This window comes from Triticum aestivum, chromosome 2A (assembly GCF_018294505.1).
Source record: "Triticum aestivum cultivar Chinese Spring chromosome 2A, IWGSC CS RefSeq v2.1, whole genome shotgun sequence".
Taxonomy (NCBI): Eukaryota; Viridiplantae; Streptophyta; class Magnoliopsida; order Poales; family Poaceae; genus Triticum; species Triticum aestivum.
Genome location: NC_057797.1, coordinates 49,444,286 through 49,457,845, shown reverse-complemented (window position 1 = coordinate 49,457,845; position 13,560 = coordinate 49,444,286). Strand labels below are relative to the sequence as shown.

At 43.2% G+C, this 13,560-nt stretch overlaps 1 protein-coding gene across 1 annotated transcript; it reads right to left on the bottom strand.

Moving 5' to 3' along the window:
• On the bottom strand, positions 1-576 carry LOC123184648 (senescence associated gene 20-like). Its single transcript, XM_044596734.1, has one exon. It carries the CDS (start codon positions 539-541, stop codon positions 65-67), a length of 477 nt encoding a protein of 158 aa, XP_044452669.1. The 5' UTR covers positions 542-576; the 3' UTR covers positions 1-64.
• Positions 577-13,560: the final 12,984 nt, after the last annotated feature.

Here is a 13,560-nt window from a genome sequence, read left to right as displayed (position 1 = left end):
GAGTAATAAACAATAACATATTTTCTTTTACGAAATATGTACATCATATACAAACTTCGCAGAGTCATATGGCAAGCACTAGGCCTGGCATGGAGCGGCACCTGGGCCTAGGCAATTGGCTCTCCCAGATGGCCCACACCACGTCCTCCTTAGCTGGCCGGCCCAGCTTTCGGACGGTGACAGACGTGTTGAAGTACTCGCGAAAGCTGGTGATGATGCGAGAGCGGAGGCACCATGCATGCACCCAATAGTCGTGCTGGCCGGCCCACCCTTCCGCCACCACCCACTGGTCGCCGCCTTCGGTGGCGTTGCTAACCTCTGCAACTCGTGCCGGCGCGAACCGGAAGGCCACGCCCCCCTTGGCCTCGCCGGTCAGTAGGCGGCGCATGTGCTGGCACCGACGCGGGCCGTGAAACCACCAGTCCAGGTCCGCCGCCAGCAGGGATGTGACTGCCGCTGCGTCGCCACGAGCGAGCGAGACATACAAAGACTCCACCACCGCGCGGTTGGACTTGGATGGCGCGTGCAGGCCCGTACCCATGGTTAAATTGGATATTCGACACAGAGTGATATTATGAATAGCCTAGTGCTGTCTCCCTGTAAATATTCTGAGAGAAGAACTTAAAAAGCTGTGTGTGTTGAAGAAGGTAGGTGTATGTATAATATATAGGCTTAGGGACTTGGGTGCAACCTGACAGGTCGGCCGTGTAGTAGAGGAGATACATTTACATGTACAGTCATTCTCACTTTCATGCACACAAATGGACAATCTGTGGTTCGGTGATATCTATGGGTTGCTATTCGATTTTTAATTTGCCTAACTGCAAGTCGTTCTCTGGATGGAGGCCTGTGGGCCGAGTACAAAAGTGTAGCTATTAGAACGCCATATTTGATCTTTACAACTGAGCCATTCGCAGTTAATTATTCGAAATTAGATTTCGAAACTGTGCTAGTACGCAAGATATAGTAAAAGGATTGTTTGTCTTGTAAAAGCTAATCACATTATCTTTATTTTAAAAAAGGAGGAAGACCTCCGGCCTCTGCATCTGGCAAAATTATATTATCTAATTGTGAGTATGTTTGTTTGTTTGGAGTGAGGACCCACGCACGCACACGCTTCGGAGATACTCCCTCCGTTCCAAAATAGATGACTCAACTTTGTACTAAAGTTAGTACAAAGTTGAGTCATCTATTTCGGAACGGAGGGAGTAGCTAGGTGGAAGAGATAGAGCAATATCCCTGTCTGTCCTTTTCTTTTTTAATAGAAAAGATAATGTCCCTATCACTCCACTCACTGCATGTGAGATTAGGGGTAAGAAGAGTCAGGGTAAAATGGCATATACCCTTTGTTAGTGTCAGTAATCTGCATAGTAACATAGATAATTTAAATTTACTGTCTGCTCGGAATAGACAAAGTGGGATATGTAATTTAGCATGGACGAAGCAATGATTATGACATTAATAAAGTCAATTAGTTGTGGGATGATTTGAGGCCAGGGTTAGCATTGTTGTATCCGTATGGAGTAAACTAAGCAGAGAGATATTCAAAGGAATAATGTTCGAAACATGGCGAAAATCCAAATCGGTGCCCAGCCTCATCTGCTCCCGGTCAGAAAAAATTCAAAACAAATACTAGAAAAATTCACACAAATCCAAAAAAAATTACGTGGTAGATAATTTGATGCGTGAGGTCTACTCCAAATTTCAACTCATTTGAATATCTGAGCAGCTCCCGGCAAAAAAGACAAATCGGGTCAAAACAGTGCGTGAACAGTAAACTTTTTACAGACCCCGATTTTGTCTTTTTTGCAGAGAGCTACTCAACGAGTTGAAATTTGCAGCGAACCTCACGCATCAAATTATCTACCACCCAAAAAAATTTGGAAAGTTTTGAATTTTTCTAGTATTCGTTTTGATTTTTTTCGTCAGCGCTGGTGCAGCTAAGCCCGGGAGCAGAAACGCCGCACTCGAAACTTGGCACTTATCATGGTACAACTGATGTGGTGCATATTTTGTTCCTTTCACATAAATGCAGATGCAACATATAGTAGTATATTGTTGTTTACTGAAGCTACAAACATGCATGTAAGTTTGGATGACATTCTTATTCAATATATTAATAAACCACCAATTATTTCATTGCAACATATTGAGTTTTTAGTATAGGATTCTACTGTGGCAACTGAATCGACAATCAATTTGACACTCCTTTTCATTCTTTGTTCTTATGGTTAACATGCTAAGTGCAAAGTGCTTGAGAAACATAACCCCCAAATTGATTGTCCATTGCAGTAACCATAACCCCCAAACTGCTTGAGAAACATCTCAAAATCATGCAAGGATATTGGACTTAGTACATCTAACTTACCACTATCAATACTTCTTGTATATATACCAGAAGCTCTGGAACTATGTTACTGCTTTCCAGTTAAGACTTTACAAATTGTATCCAAAATTGAGGTAGGCCTTTTGTTGAGCACATCAGTTTTTTCGCCGTTTCAGTACACATACTAAGCAGGGAGATAATCTCACACTTAAAAGGCTCCATTTTCCACATTACGTAGGAAGATTACATAGAATGCAACTTGGCAGGCTCCATTTTCTGTATTGCGAAGAAAGATTACACAGAATGCAACTTGGCAAAGAAAAAGAAGCTAGAACTATATATACCAGCTAAATAATAAAGTGTATTATAGTTCCTGTGATCATTTTTTTACAAGTAATAAATACTTGAGGATCATCAAGGGAAAAACAATGTTGTTGTGAAAAGCAATGAACAAAGGTAAGTTAATGTTGAAAACCCATCATGTAAAGTTGAACTGTATTTAAAACATTACTTCTCTCGTGGAAACAAAGATCATACATAATCCACCATAACAAGCAAAAATCTTCAGAGAGATAACAAAGATGTCGACTGTAGTAAATTGCACATGTGGTTATAGTAGCAGAATAAAACTTTTTGATTAGGCACAAAAGACGACTGCCACATCTTTGTTTTTGGAAAGCCATGTGGACTATAACATGGAGTGAGCTCTTCTTCCAGACAGAAGAAGATTATACAATGGAATACAATTGAGCCCAAGTTACTTACCAAGTTTCTCTTCTTCCTAACACAAGAAGATTAGACAATGGAATACAATAGTTGCCATAATAAATTGCCAACAATGTTAGTACGATGTGGATGTCAACCTATGATTTTTCAAAATCAACAAACATTCGACGCTGAGCAGAACACAAAATAACAATGACAACTAATTATTGTCCTTTTGGGACTAATATTTATCAGCCTACTTAATTTAATACATAAGATCCAGGCAATAGTTCAATGTCGTGCATAGCAATGCATTATACATCCGTTCATGCTAATATATCCAGTAGAAAATAAACTATGCTACTTTACTAGTTAGCATTTACTAACAAAATTTGACGCATATATCAACTAATAAAGCTTCTAAGCAATGAACCATATAGGTTGATATGTGAAACAAGCTTAAAGTAAACAAAACAAAACATGCTATCCAACTCATACTGATTAGCAAAATGAGTTACAGTTAGCTAGCCCCAACTGTGGAAAATACATGAGGTAATAATTCATTATCTCACAGTAATATTTATCATTTGGTTGTACATTAATCAAAGTGCCCATTGCCAAAACAAAAACAGACATATCAAAATGGACCAGCTAGTACCATCGCAAAAAAAGAACCAGCTGCTATAAATGAGTGAGAAGAGGAGAGATCGAGAGAAATGGACCTGGTATCTCGCGAAGGAATGTCTGAGACAAATAGACACCTAAGATGAAAAAGGGAATAAAATGGGAAGAAATAAGAATATATGAGGGAAGAAAATGTAATGCTGAAATTCTACCTTTGCCTCTATTCGACAAAGAACATAACTTAGTTCTGCAGCTTCTGATGTTTGTTGCATTCTTCTCATTTATATCAACTTCCACACACTAGAGTATGAGAAGGAGTGTGCTCAAACATATAATCTGAAAATTGGGTGCAATTGGGTTATAGCCAGATTCAATTGGAATAAACTATACCCATGACCTTACTTGTATCAGTTGGATCCAACCCTAGAATATGACTATTGTCATATTTCCTTCAAAACCAAACTTGATATATGATCTCAACCCATAACCATGCCATAGTAATTACCCTAGGAATATAAATACTTAAATCACTTGCATTTTTAATTTGTGTCTTTTATTTGGATCTTCATTTAGTTTTTGTGTTGAAGTATTTTTCCTTTATCGTTAGATATACCATAACAAGAAGGAAAGACGACTAAGAGTAGAATATTTCACCTTCAAGAACTTAGACAAGTTGCAGTTTGCCCATGCTTTGACCTATACTTTCATATTATGCATACCTCTTTAAATTTTAGTAATGTGCATGAGTTAGCTTACTAAAGTTTTAAAAACAATATCTTGCTAGTTAATCCTTAGGTTCAAATCTCTTATATTTATGCTTATGCTTAGGCATGCTTGTAGAAATGGGGTGGGTTGAAAAGCATAACTTGTTTTAAACCTTTAAACTTACTCTCTTTTGAGTAATGTTTGTGAATGTTGAAGCAAAATCAATATTATTTTACTTTTACTCTCTGAGCAGATTGTATGATGGGAGCGTCTAGAAGTGATTGCGCCCGACTGGGGTCTTCACACCAAGTGATTGCGCTCGACAGAGGACTTGCACACTTGAGTGATTGGATCTGACTGGGGACATGAGCACACATGTTTTTGGTGGTGACCGCCGTTTAGGAGATTGAGATCTTCCCAGTATAGTTTGAAGTAGCTTCCCCTACAGCTACAATGTACTATGGCTCTGGCTTAGCTCAATACTAATGGGAATTACCACATCACCGCCATCGGATAGGGTCCTTAATTGTCTAAGTTGCGGGCATCTTGGTAATAGGTATATGGGGTTGTTATGGAAAGACTTCGTCTTAATCTCCTCCCATTCATGCACCGAAGTGTATAATGATAAAGGGGTTGGCCGTGTCAGGTGGGGAACATGTACAATCTCTGCAGAGGGTTTAACTAAATTAATTAGTCGAGCCCTCGGTTACGGGCAACTTTGAGCAATTGAAGACTTGAATTGAACAAGAATCCCCGGAAATCCAATTCGGCTCTTGGGAGCATATGCACCTGCCCATCAAATTTTTTTATTTCAAATGTAAAAAAAATGAAGGAAAAATAGATGTGATCATTGTCACACCAAAACACTACCTGTAAATGTTTAGGAGGAAAGCCTAAGTATTTTGATCTGTGCAAAAAAAAAAAACAAGTCGAACGACCAATGTTACCTCCAAATGTTACATTTATTTTTGTTTTTTCACTGACGAAGCACCGTCATCCTGTTTCGCACGAAAATTGGCAAGCACACTTGTTACAGTAACAAGTACATCTACGAAAAAATTCAGAATTTTTAAATTTTATTTACCATTTATTTTGAATTTACTGTTCATTAGGGAGCATATGCACCCAAGAGCCAAAACGACCCTCCCCAACAATCCCCCCTTTCTTTTCTAAAAATCTGATTTGAGGGTTATATGTTGAGAACTGAGCATAGTGAATGTGTTTCACTTCAATCATATGTATATTTTTACCAGGTTGGTGAATAAGCCTTGGTGTGTTTATCCAAGTGTTTCACTCTATCCCAATACTAAAAACTATTTGAAATTTCAAAGGAAGTTTATAAAACTTAGCATAGGGAAAATTGGCTTTATGCAAACAAAACCTACAGCAATACTTGACTTAATCTGCATATATATATATATATATTCTATTTATACTTTCCCTTGCAACCTGCGAGTACATTCCATGTACTCACTGCAGCTGTCATGTGCAGACGTCAATGGATTAAGAGACAATAGAGTTATGGTCCTCAACAAGCCCAGTGGCGTTGGTGGAGCCCTAACTTAGCAACTACGTATGTTTCTGCTGTATTATGTGCCAGCTTGAGATGTGTTAATGGTATGTATTTACATATTCTGGATCCATCGTTTGTAGTAAATGATGTAAGTTTTACTGATATTCATTCTTGCTACTTTGTGCTAGCTACGATAATGGGAAAACACAGTAAGCGCAGAGATCCAGATTCTATAAAATCTGGGTCATTACAATATGACTAGACGGGCAACAGCCTACTCGCATTCATGTTGGCTGACCGGTCGTCTGCCTACCAAGCACTCACACAGGTGTGGAGAGTGAGAAGCCTAGTACTTTTCCACGTGGTATAGGAGACTCATGCCAGCATGTCATTACCAAATCGCGGCGGAGGCCCGGTGGAATGCAGACCAATATCCGAGATGGGGTACTTGGAGGAGGAGATGGAGGAGGACGATGAGGGCGGCGACCCCATGGACATAGAGGAAATCGCCATGGAGGAGGCGCCGGTGGAGGAGTAGGAACCTGCCCCGGTGGAGGAGTTGTGAGTGTCCAAGTTCAGCATGTTACAGGCGAGGCTGCACTATGACCAGGTGTCGCGGAGGCATAGAAGGAAGAGTGGACTACTGCATTGGTGGAGCAGCTGACGGTGCCCGTGTTCAGGTAGCTGCTGGCAAAGCAATGCTACAACCTCCAGCTCCTAGCAGAGTGCCATTTGGAGGCGGAGCGCGTCCGAAGCTATCGTTGCGGCCATGGTTGCAGCGGAGTGGAGGATTCTTGACATCAGTCGGTCCGTGCTCCACTCCATGCACAACCTCCACGTCATCCGCAGTGAGCAGCGGAGGCTCTACGTCTACGAGGCGGAGCACAACCACCTCTTCGATGTGTTGGAGATGGAGGACTACGACGCGCCAGACCAACATGACGATGATTCCAAAGAAGCATCGATTGTCACCATCGCCTTTTTTGCACCGGCCCACCCGAAACGAAAACGAGACCCGATCATTTGGGGTGGGGCACGGGTCTGCTGTGATTCCGCCTGGATGGCCGGCTCCCCGTACGTTATCCAGAGATTTCTCTGGGTATGTCCTTGGACATTTGGTTATGTCCATTTAGTGATCTCCATTAAAGTTGCCCTTAGGACATCTAGACGAGAACTCAAAAATGGCATCTGGACCAGAACTCAAAAATGGCATCTGGATCAGAACTCAAAAAAAGGACATCTAAACTGCTATGACGGTATGTGATATTCAGTATTGACATGATCACAAAAAATATCCGTGCCATTTCACTTTCTGAAATCGAGCTGTTTTGTTGACTACTGGCCTGTCTATTTTTTGTGCTTGCTTTCTCACAGCTTGCAAACTGTTTTTCATAGTTGCACGGGTTCTAGCTACTCCCTTCTTCTTTGATCCATATTATTTGTAGCTTAAATGGATGGTTTAACAATGAAATACGTCTAAATACATCAGTTTGAGAGACGAGTAATGTGAATCAAAGGGAGTAGTGATTTTCGTCCAAGTGTTTCAAGTTCAGGAGATGCTAACTAACCATTTTGTTCCTTTTTTCATCGTCCTACCGTATATCAAGATTTTTTTAATAAGGACAATTAGCCATTTTTATTCCTGATGTATGATAGGTTAATGCAGTCTATGTGAAAGGCATTGCTCACTGTCCAACACAGAAGCATCGAGTCGTTTTATTTCTCTCACTTACCTCGTGCCATCTCATTTCATCGTTCTAATAGAACATTTAGCCACCCATCTCACCTCATGCCGCCTCCTCTCCTCTGCATGGCACTGGCTCGTTGCCTCCTCACCACGCCCACCCGCTTCAACCCACTCTAACATCCTAATTTTTCCGGGTTCCTTTTTTTCATAAAGCAAAGGGTGTCGCAACATGATAAAATAATAGTACTTCGTTTTATTTGGAGTTACTCAAATTAATCCTAATTGTTACCGGCTCCTCAAAGGATGACTGGCCAGAATTTCCTATGTTCGTTTTCGGGTTTAATGTTCAACTTGATTTATTGAAAGTTCCGTATTGTTCGCTTGCCATTTAGAATTTAGTTATATTTAAATTAATTTCTACATTTTTGTAACAATAAAATATTTCCAATTAATATGGAATACACTTTACAGCCCAATATGTTCTCTCTCTCCTATCTCGGCCTGAAGGCCCACTTCCTCTTTTCTCCTCTTTCTTTAGGGTTTCTTGCCTAGGTGCCGCAACTATTTCCTGCCATCTGAGCGCCCCGCCATAAAATGCGTACCACAATAACTCCCCCTCCCTCACCCCCTCCCCCCGCCGGCGCCGCCGCCGCACCATGGGAGCCACACAACCTAGACCGCAATAACTGGAAGAGCTAATTGACATCTATCAACTCCGTCTGTCGACTTTGCCGCGTCGATTCACCACGCTCGGTGAGCCCATCTCCAATAACTCATAGATATGTGTCCATCTTTGGCTCGCCTATGTCCTAGCATGCTTGATGTCCATCAACATCACCGTAGTTGACACTATTCCATCCTATGATTTCGACCCCAACATGGAAGGGTTCCCTTTTGATGTCTAGAACCTAGAGATGCATTTAGATTTAGAATATTTATTGGTACATTTACATATAGTTTAAATAGAGCCAAATTTGATCAAATTTAGTTTTAATTCAACGCATGTATGTTATTGTTATTTAATTTTTAAATGTAATTAGAAATGCTTGGAGTTGCATGAAATTTTATTGGATTTATTAGACATGGTTAGCTTATTCCATAAATATTCCAGCGAGATTGTGGTCATTTCCCAATTAAACGCATGTCTTTTCGTTTCCTTTCAAATGTTGAAAAATTAAACCATTTTCCGTGTAGGGTTTATGTTGTTGATTTGGTAGTTGTTTGAACAACACAGTACTGCCATTATTCTTAGTGTAATAATTTTTAATAGAATTACCTTGAGTTGTTCACTGGCACTTCTTCGGGCAATTGATAGAAAAATGCATAGTTATGATGATATTCAAGGCATATAGGCATCACGTCCAAGACAAGTAGACCGACTCCTGCCTATGTCTACTACTATTACTCCACCCATCAACCGCTATCTAGCATGCATCTAGGGTATTAAGTTAATAAAAACAGAGTAACGCCTTAAGCAAGATGACACGATGTAGATAAAGTAAATCCAAAAATATGAATAAACCCCATCATTTTATCCTTAATGACAACAATACAAATACGTTTCCTTTCCCTTTCTTTCGCTGGGATGGAGCACCGCAAGATTGAACCAACTACAAATCACATTTCCCAATGCAAGATAAATCAATCTAGTTGGCCAAACCAAATGGATAGATCGGAGATAAATACAAAGCTATAACAATCATGCATAAATAAGTTCAGAGAAGACTCAAATATTTCTCATGATTCAGATCATAAACCCACAATTGATCAAATCCCAACAAACACACCACAAAAGAGAATTACATCGGATAGAACTCCAAGAAGATCGACAAGAACATGGTATTGAAGATCAAAGAGAGAGAAGAAGTCATCTAGCTACTAGCTATGGTCCCATAGGTCTGTGGTGAACTACTCACTCTCATCAGAAGGGCAGTAAGGTTGATGTAGAAGCCCTCCGTGATCGATTCCCCCTCAGGCAGAGTACCGGAAAAGGCCTCCTGATGGGATCGCGGAAGAACAGAGACTTGCAGCGGTGGAACAAGTATTTTTGGTGGCTCTATAGTATATTGGGAATATTTAAGAATTTATAGACATGGAATTAGGTCAAGAGGTGCCACGAGGGGCCCACAAGCCTGGGGGCATGCCTAGTGAGCTTGTCGCTCCCTCGTGGCTCCTCTGGTCTTCCCCCAAACCTTCTAGGGTCTCTTTGGGTCCAAAAAAATCATCAAAAAGTTTCGTAGCGCTTGGACTCCATTTGGTATTGATTTTTTTTGAAAAGCCGAAAGCAAGCAAAAAATAGCAACGGGCACTGGGCACTAGGTTAGTATGTTAGTCCCAAAAAATGATATATAATTGCATATAAAACACCCAAGATTGATAATCTAATAGCATGGAACAATCAAAAATTATAGATACTTTGGAGTCGTATCACCAATGCGGGCGATCCCCTCTCTTAACGCTCCACATCTCCATCTCCGGCAATCCGCAGGTCTCCTGCCCCCCCCCCCCCCCCCCTCCGCCTTTGCCCCATTTGGCCATCTTCATTGCCCCTTCCCCAATTTGTCCCCACCCATCCCGTCTCCTCCCTCTCCACCTCTGCCCGATCCACCCCACCCCTTACCCACCTCGTCCATGTCCGATGGGGTGATGCAGCGGGAGCCCGAGGGTCAGTGCAGCCACGTGGACGGTCTGGAGCGAACGGCCTTGGGGCGGCGGTGGACCGCGAGCCGTGGCACTAGGACCCGAAAGGACAACGTAGCCGCAGCATGCGGGTCAATGTAGACATGAAGAGATCCTTGAGGCGGCGACAGTGCAGTCCGAAAGGACAACGCAGCTGCAACCCATTGCTTGATCGGTGAAGGCGCGCGCCTCCACAACGGCGGTACTGAATCGTAGACGCTCGGATGATCAACCCGATTACGCGTGAAATCGAAGTGTCCGCTCAGCCACCCAATGTGATGCAGCCGGACGTGACACGTAGCTAGGCCATTTGATACATGCACAACACTTAGGTGCAACAGACTAGCACAGGTGCCATGAGCACCTACATGCAATCAGGCCAGCACGTGGTGCCATGCAGATGCATGAGCGGCCATGGCTCAAGCCGGGCTAGCGCTGCACTTGCGCACGCGATGCGCTGCAACAAACACGCTCGTAGGACGTGAGATTGAGGCATTGAGCCATGGGCGACGCGGTGCGGGCCAACGTAGGAGCGCGGCGGCTGGTGTCGGCTAGGCTGTTGTTGGAGAAGAAGGTGCATGTTGAAGATGACAAATGGCGGCGAGCGATGCAAACCGATTTTAGATCGGGAAATCAAAAAAAAATGTCGATCAATGCGATCGGTGAGAGAGAAAAAACTGGATCGAAAGATCAGGAAAAAGACTCTCTAGGGCAGCCGATCAACTGGATTGGCGGATAAACCCTACGTACGTACGGGTGGCGCGGCCCTCGGTGGTGATCATGAAGACCGACCGCCCCGGGGTGGCGCGGGGCGGAAGTGGCGGGTGGCGGCTAGGGTTTGGATCGGTTAGGCTGATATCATGTAGAAGGAATAGAGAGGGATTGGTAGAATCGATGTTTATTACTTGAGCCTCGTGGGCATATATATAGGAATGCATGATCTTTTTGAAGTAAGGACAAGATGGAATACTTCCTAGTCTATTCTATGTTTCCAATCTAATCACGATACTCAACATCGAGGAGACAACATTGCACACTCCTTTAGCAGCCAGTAGCCACCGGTTTCTTCTGCGCTATAGTAGGGCTTCAAATTCGAGGAAGACCCACCAGATCGAGAACCACTGCAGACCAGTCATCTGTCTTCACGCACCACCTTGCTCCCTGTGGCGGAGCTAGCGCAGGATGCCAGGGGGACAAAATAGAAAATACGAAGCTTTGTGGGGGGGGGGGGAGGGGGGGCATGCCCCCCAGGTTTGCATGTAGCTTCGCCAGTGTTGTTGTGCTCTTATTCATTGAGCTATCACTAACAAACAGAAGATATGCTAGCAAATAGATGCCGGCCAAACGAGAAGATGCCGGCCATGACGAATATCATCACAATGGCCACACAAACGAGAAGAGCGACGATCTCCAGAATATCCTTGACCACAGTTCCTATTGCCTCCTTCCTTGATCTGTTTTGCTTCGTTGCGTGGGCGTCGACCGCCGGGGTCGACGAGGGGGGAGGAAGCGTAATGGACCAAGCCGGAGGTGGGGGAGACGAGGCAGCTGTCGGATGCGCCGGCGGAGCCCAGGATGACGACGTCGGTGCTAGAGCTGGCACCTTGCCATGCCCCGCCTTCTTGCGAAGGCTGGCACCGGCGCTGATGAATGGGAGGCGCAGTGGCCTGGTCGGGCTCGGTAGTCGAAGCTTGAAGTTCTCGGCGGAGGCGCCACCGCCGCTGAAAAGGTCCATGCCCTCAGCCTCTGGGCTCATCGGTGTGGCCTGAGGAGGATGGACGTTGCCGGCGTCGTTGCCAGTAGAGGCGTCGCCACCGGTGGAGAGCGGCCGGGGCTAGTGGGCTGGTCTTCGGGTGGAGGACTCTAGCTTGGACAACATGCTCGTTGAGGACGAGCGTCAGCACGAGCATAGCTGCCGTCCTAGTATCCATGTCTGCCAAGTGATTGTGATCGCCTCTTGGTTTGGAGATCTCCTCGGTTTGATGCGTGTGCTTTTATAGGCGCGATCGAGGGAGACTGAAAAGTTTACTGAGCCTTAATGATTTCAGTACACAAGAAACAAAAATCAAGGTAAAATCTGAAACGCTCCGTACTGGATGGGCAATGATGTGACGGTCGACACAGTAGTTGGCTCCGACCTTATTGGGTTGCCAGTTGTTGCAAGCCGAAGCTTGTTCCTCCTAATTCGACGAAGGATGAACTGTCGCAACTGATGGTTGCGCATACGAGTGAGGCGTTTTGGCTCTCGATCTCCATGAAGGCCTCTTTTTTGAAAAAAAAAAATTAAGTTTAAACTTTTCAGTTTAAAAAAAATGAATTTTTTACAAGTAAACAAGGATGGTATGCGTATGTGTGTAAAATTTCAGGATGAAATATATTTAAATGTGATCCGTACAAAAAAGACAAATTCAGGGCCTGGGAGAATGAATAGTGTCATGTGTTAAATAGCCCTAGATTTGTCCTTTTGCACAGTCCCCACTTCAACGTATTTCGTCTTGAAAATTTACACACTTGTGTATTATGCCTCTATGTATAGCTATATTTTTTTCAAAATTTTTGAAATGTAAAAATATGAAATTTGATGAATTTTGAATTTTTCAAAAACAGCCTCGTTGGAGCTCGGTCACCAAAAAGAATTTTCGCAGCGTATACATGCATACATACATGTGAGGAACAAGCTTAGGCTTGCAACAACCAGCAGCCCAATAAGGTATGAAGTTGCTCCCCTTCCCAGGTGCATGAAGCTACACACGGTCGCGTCTATTCCACCTTGATGCAATGCCATGCGCTATCGCCGCCACTCCAACACCTCCATATTTAATTAGCGTGCTTGTTTGCAGTGAGCGTCACAAGGTGCACCCCTTACTCCCTTCGCCTTTGATGGAAGGGTGGTGCCGCCATGGCCGACTGCCGGAGGCGATAAGAGATAGAGCCTTTTGTTTTTGAGTCGCCTCCGGAGTCACCCGCACAAGCAAAAGTAGATGTTGCATTCGTATGGAAGTACTCCTTCTGTAAACTAATATAAGAGCGTTTACATCACTACTTTAGTATTCTAAACGTTTTTATATTAGTTTACGGAGGAAGTAGTAGACAGTAAATCTATTATATATAAAAAGCGCTTAATGGCCTCATCAGAAAAAGATAAATAGCCTAGAAATTACCACAATAATTAGAAACATCTGACCGTTTATTTTACTGACTAAAATTATATAGCCATTAGATTAGACTTATGTAAAAAAATTACCCACCACTGCCATTATAATAAAGAACAAAACGTTTCACCATATTCTTAGCTAATTACAAAAAAATACCTAGGATTAA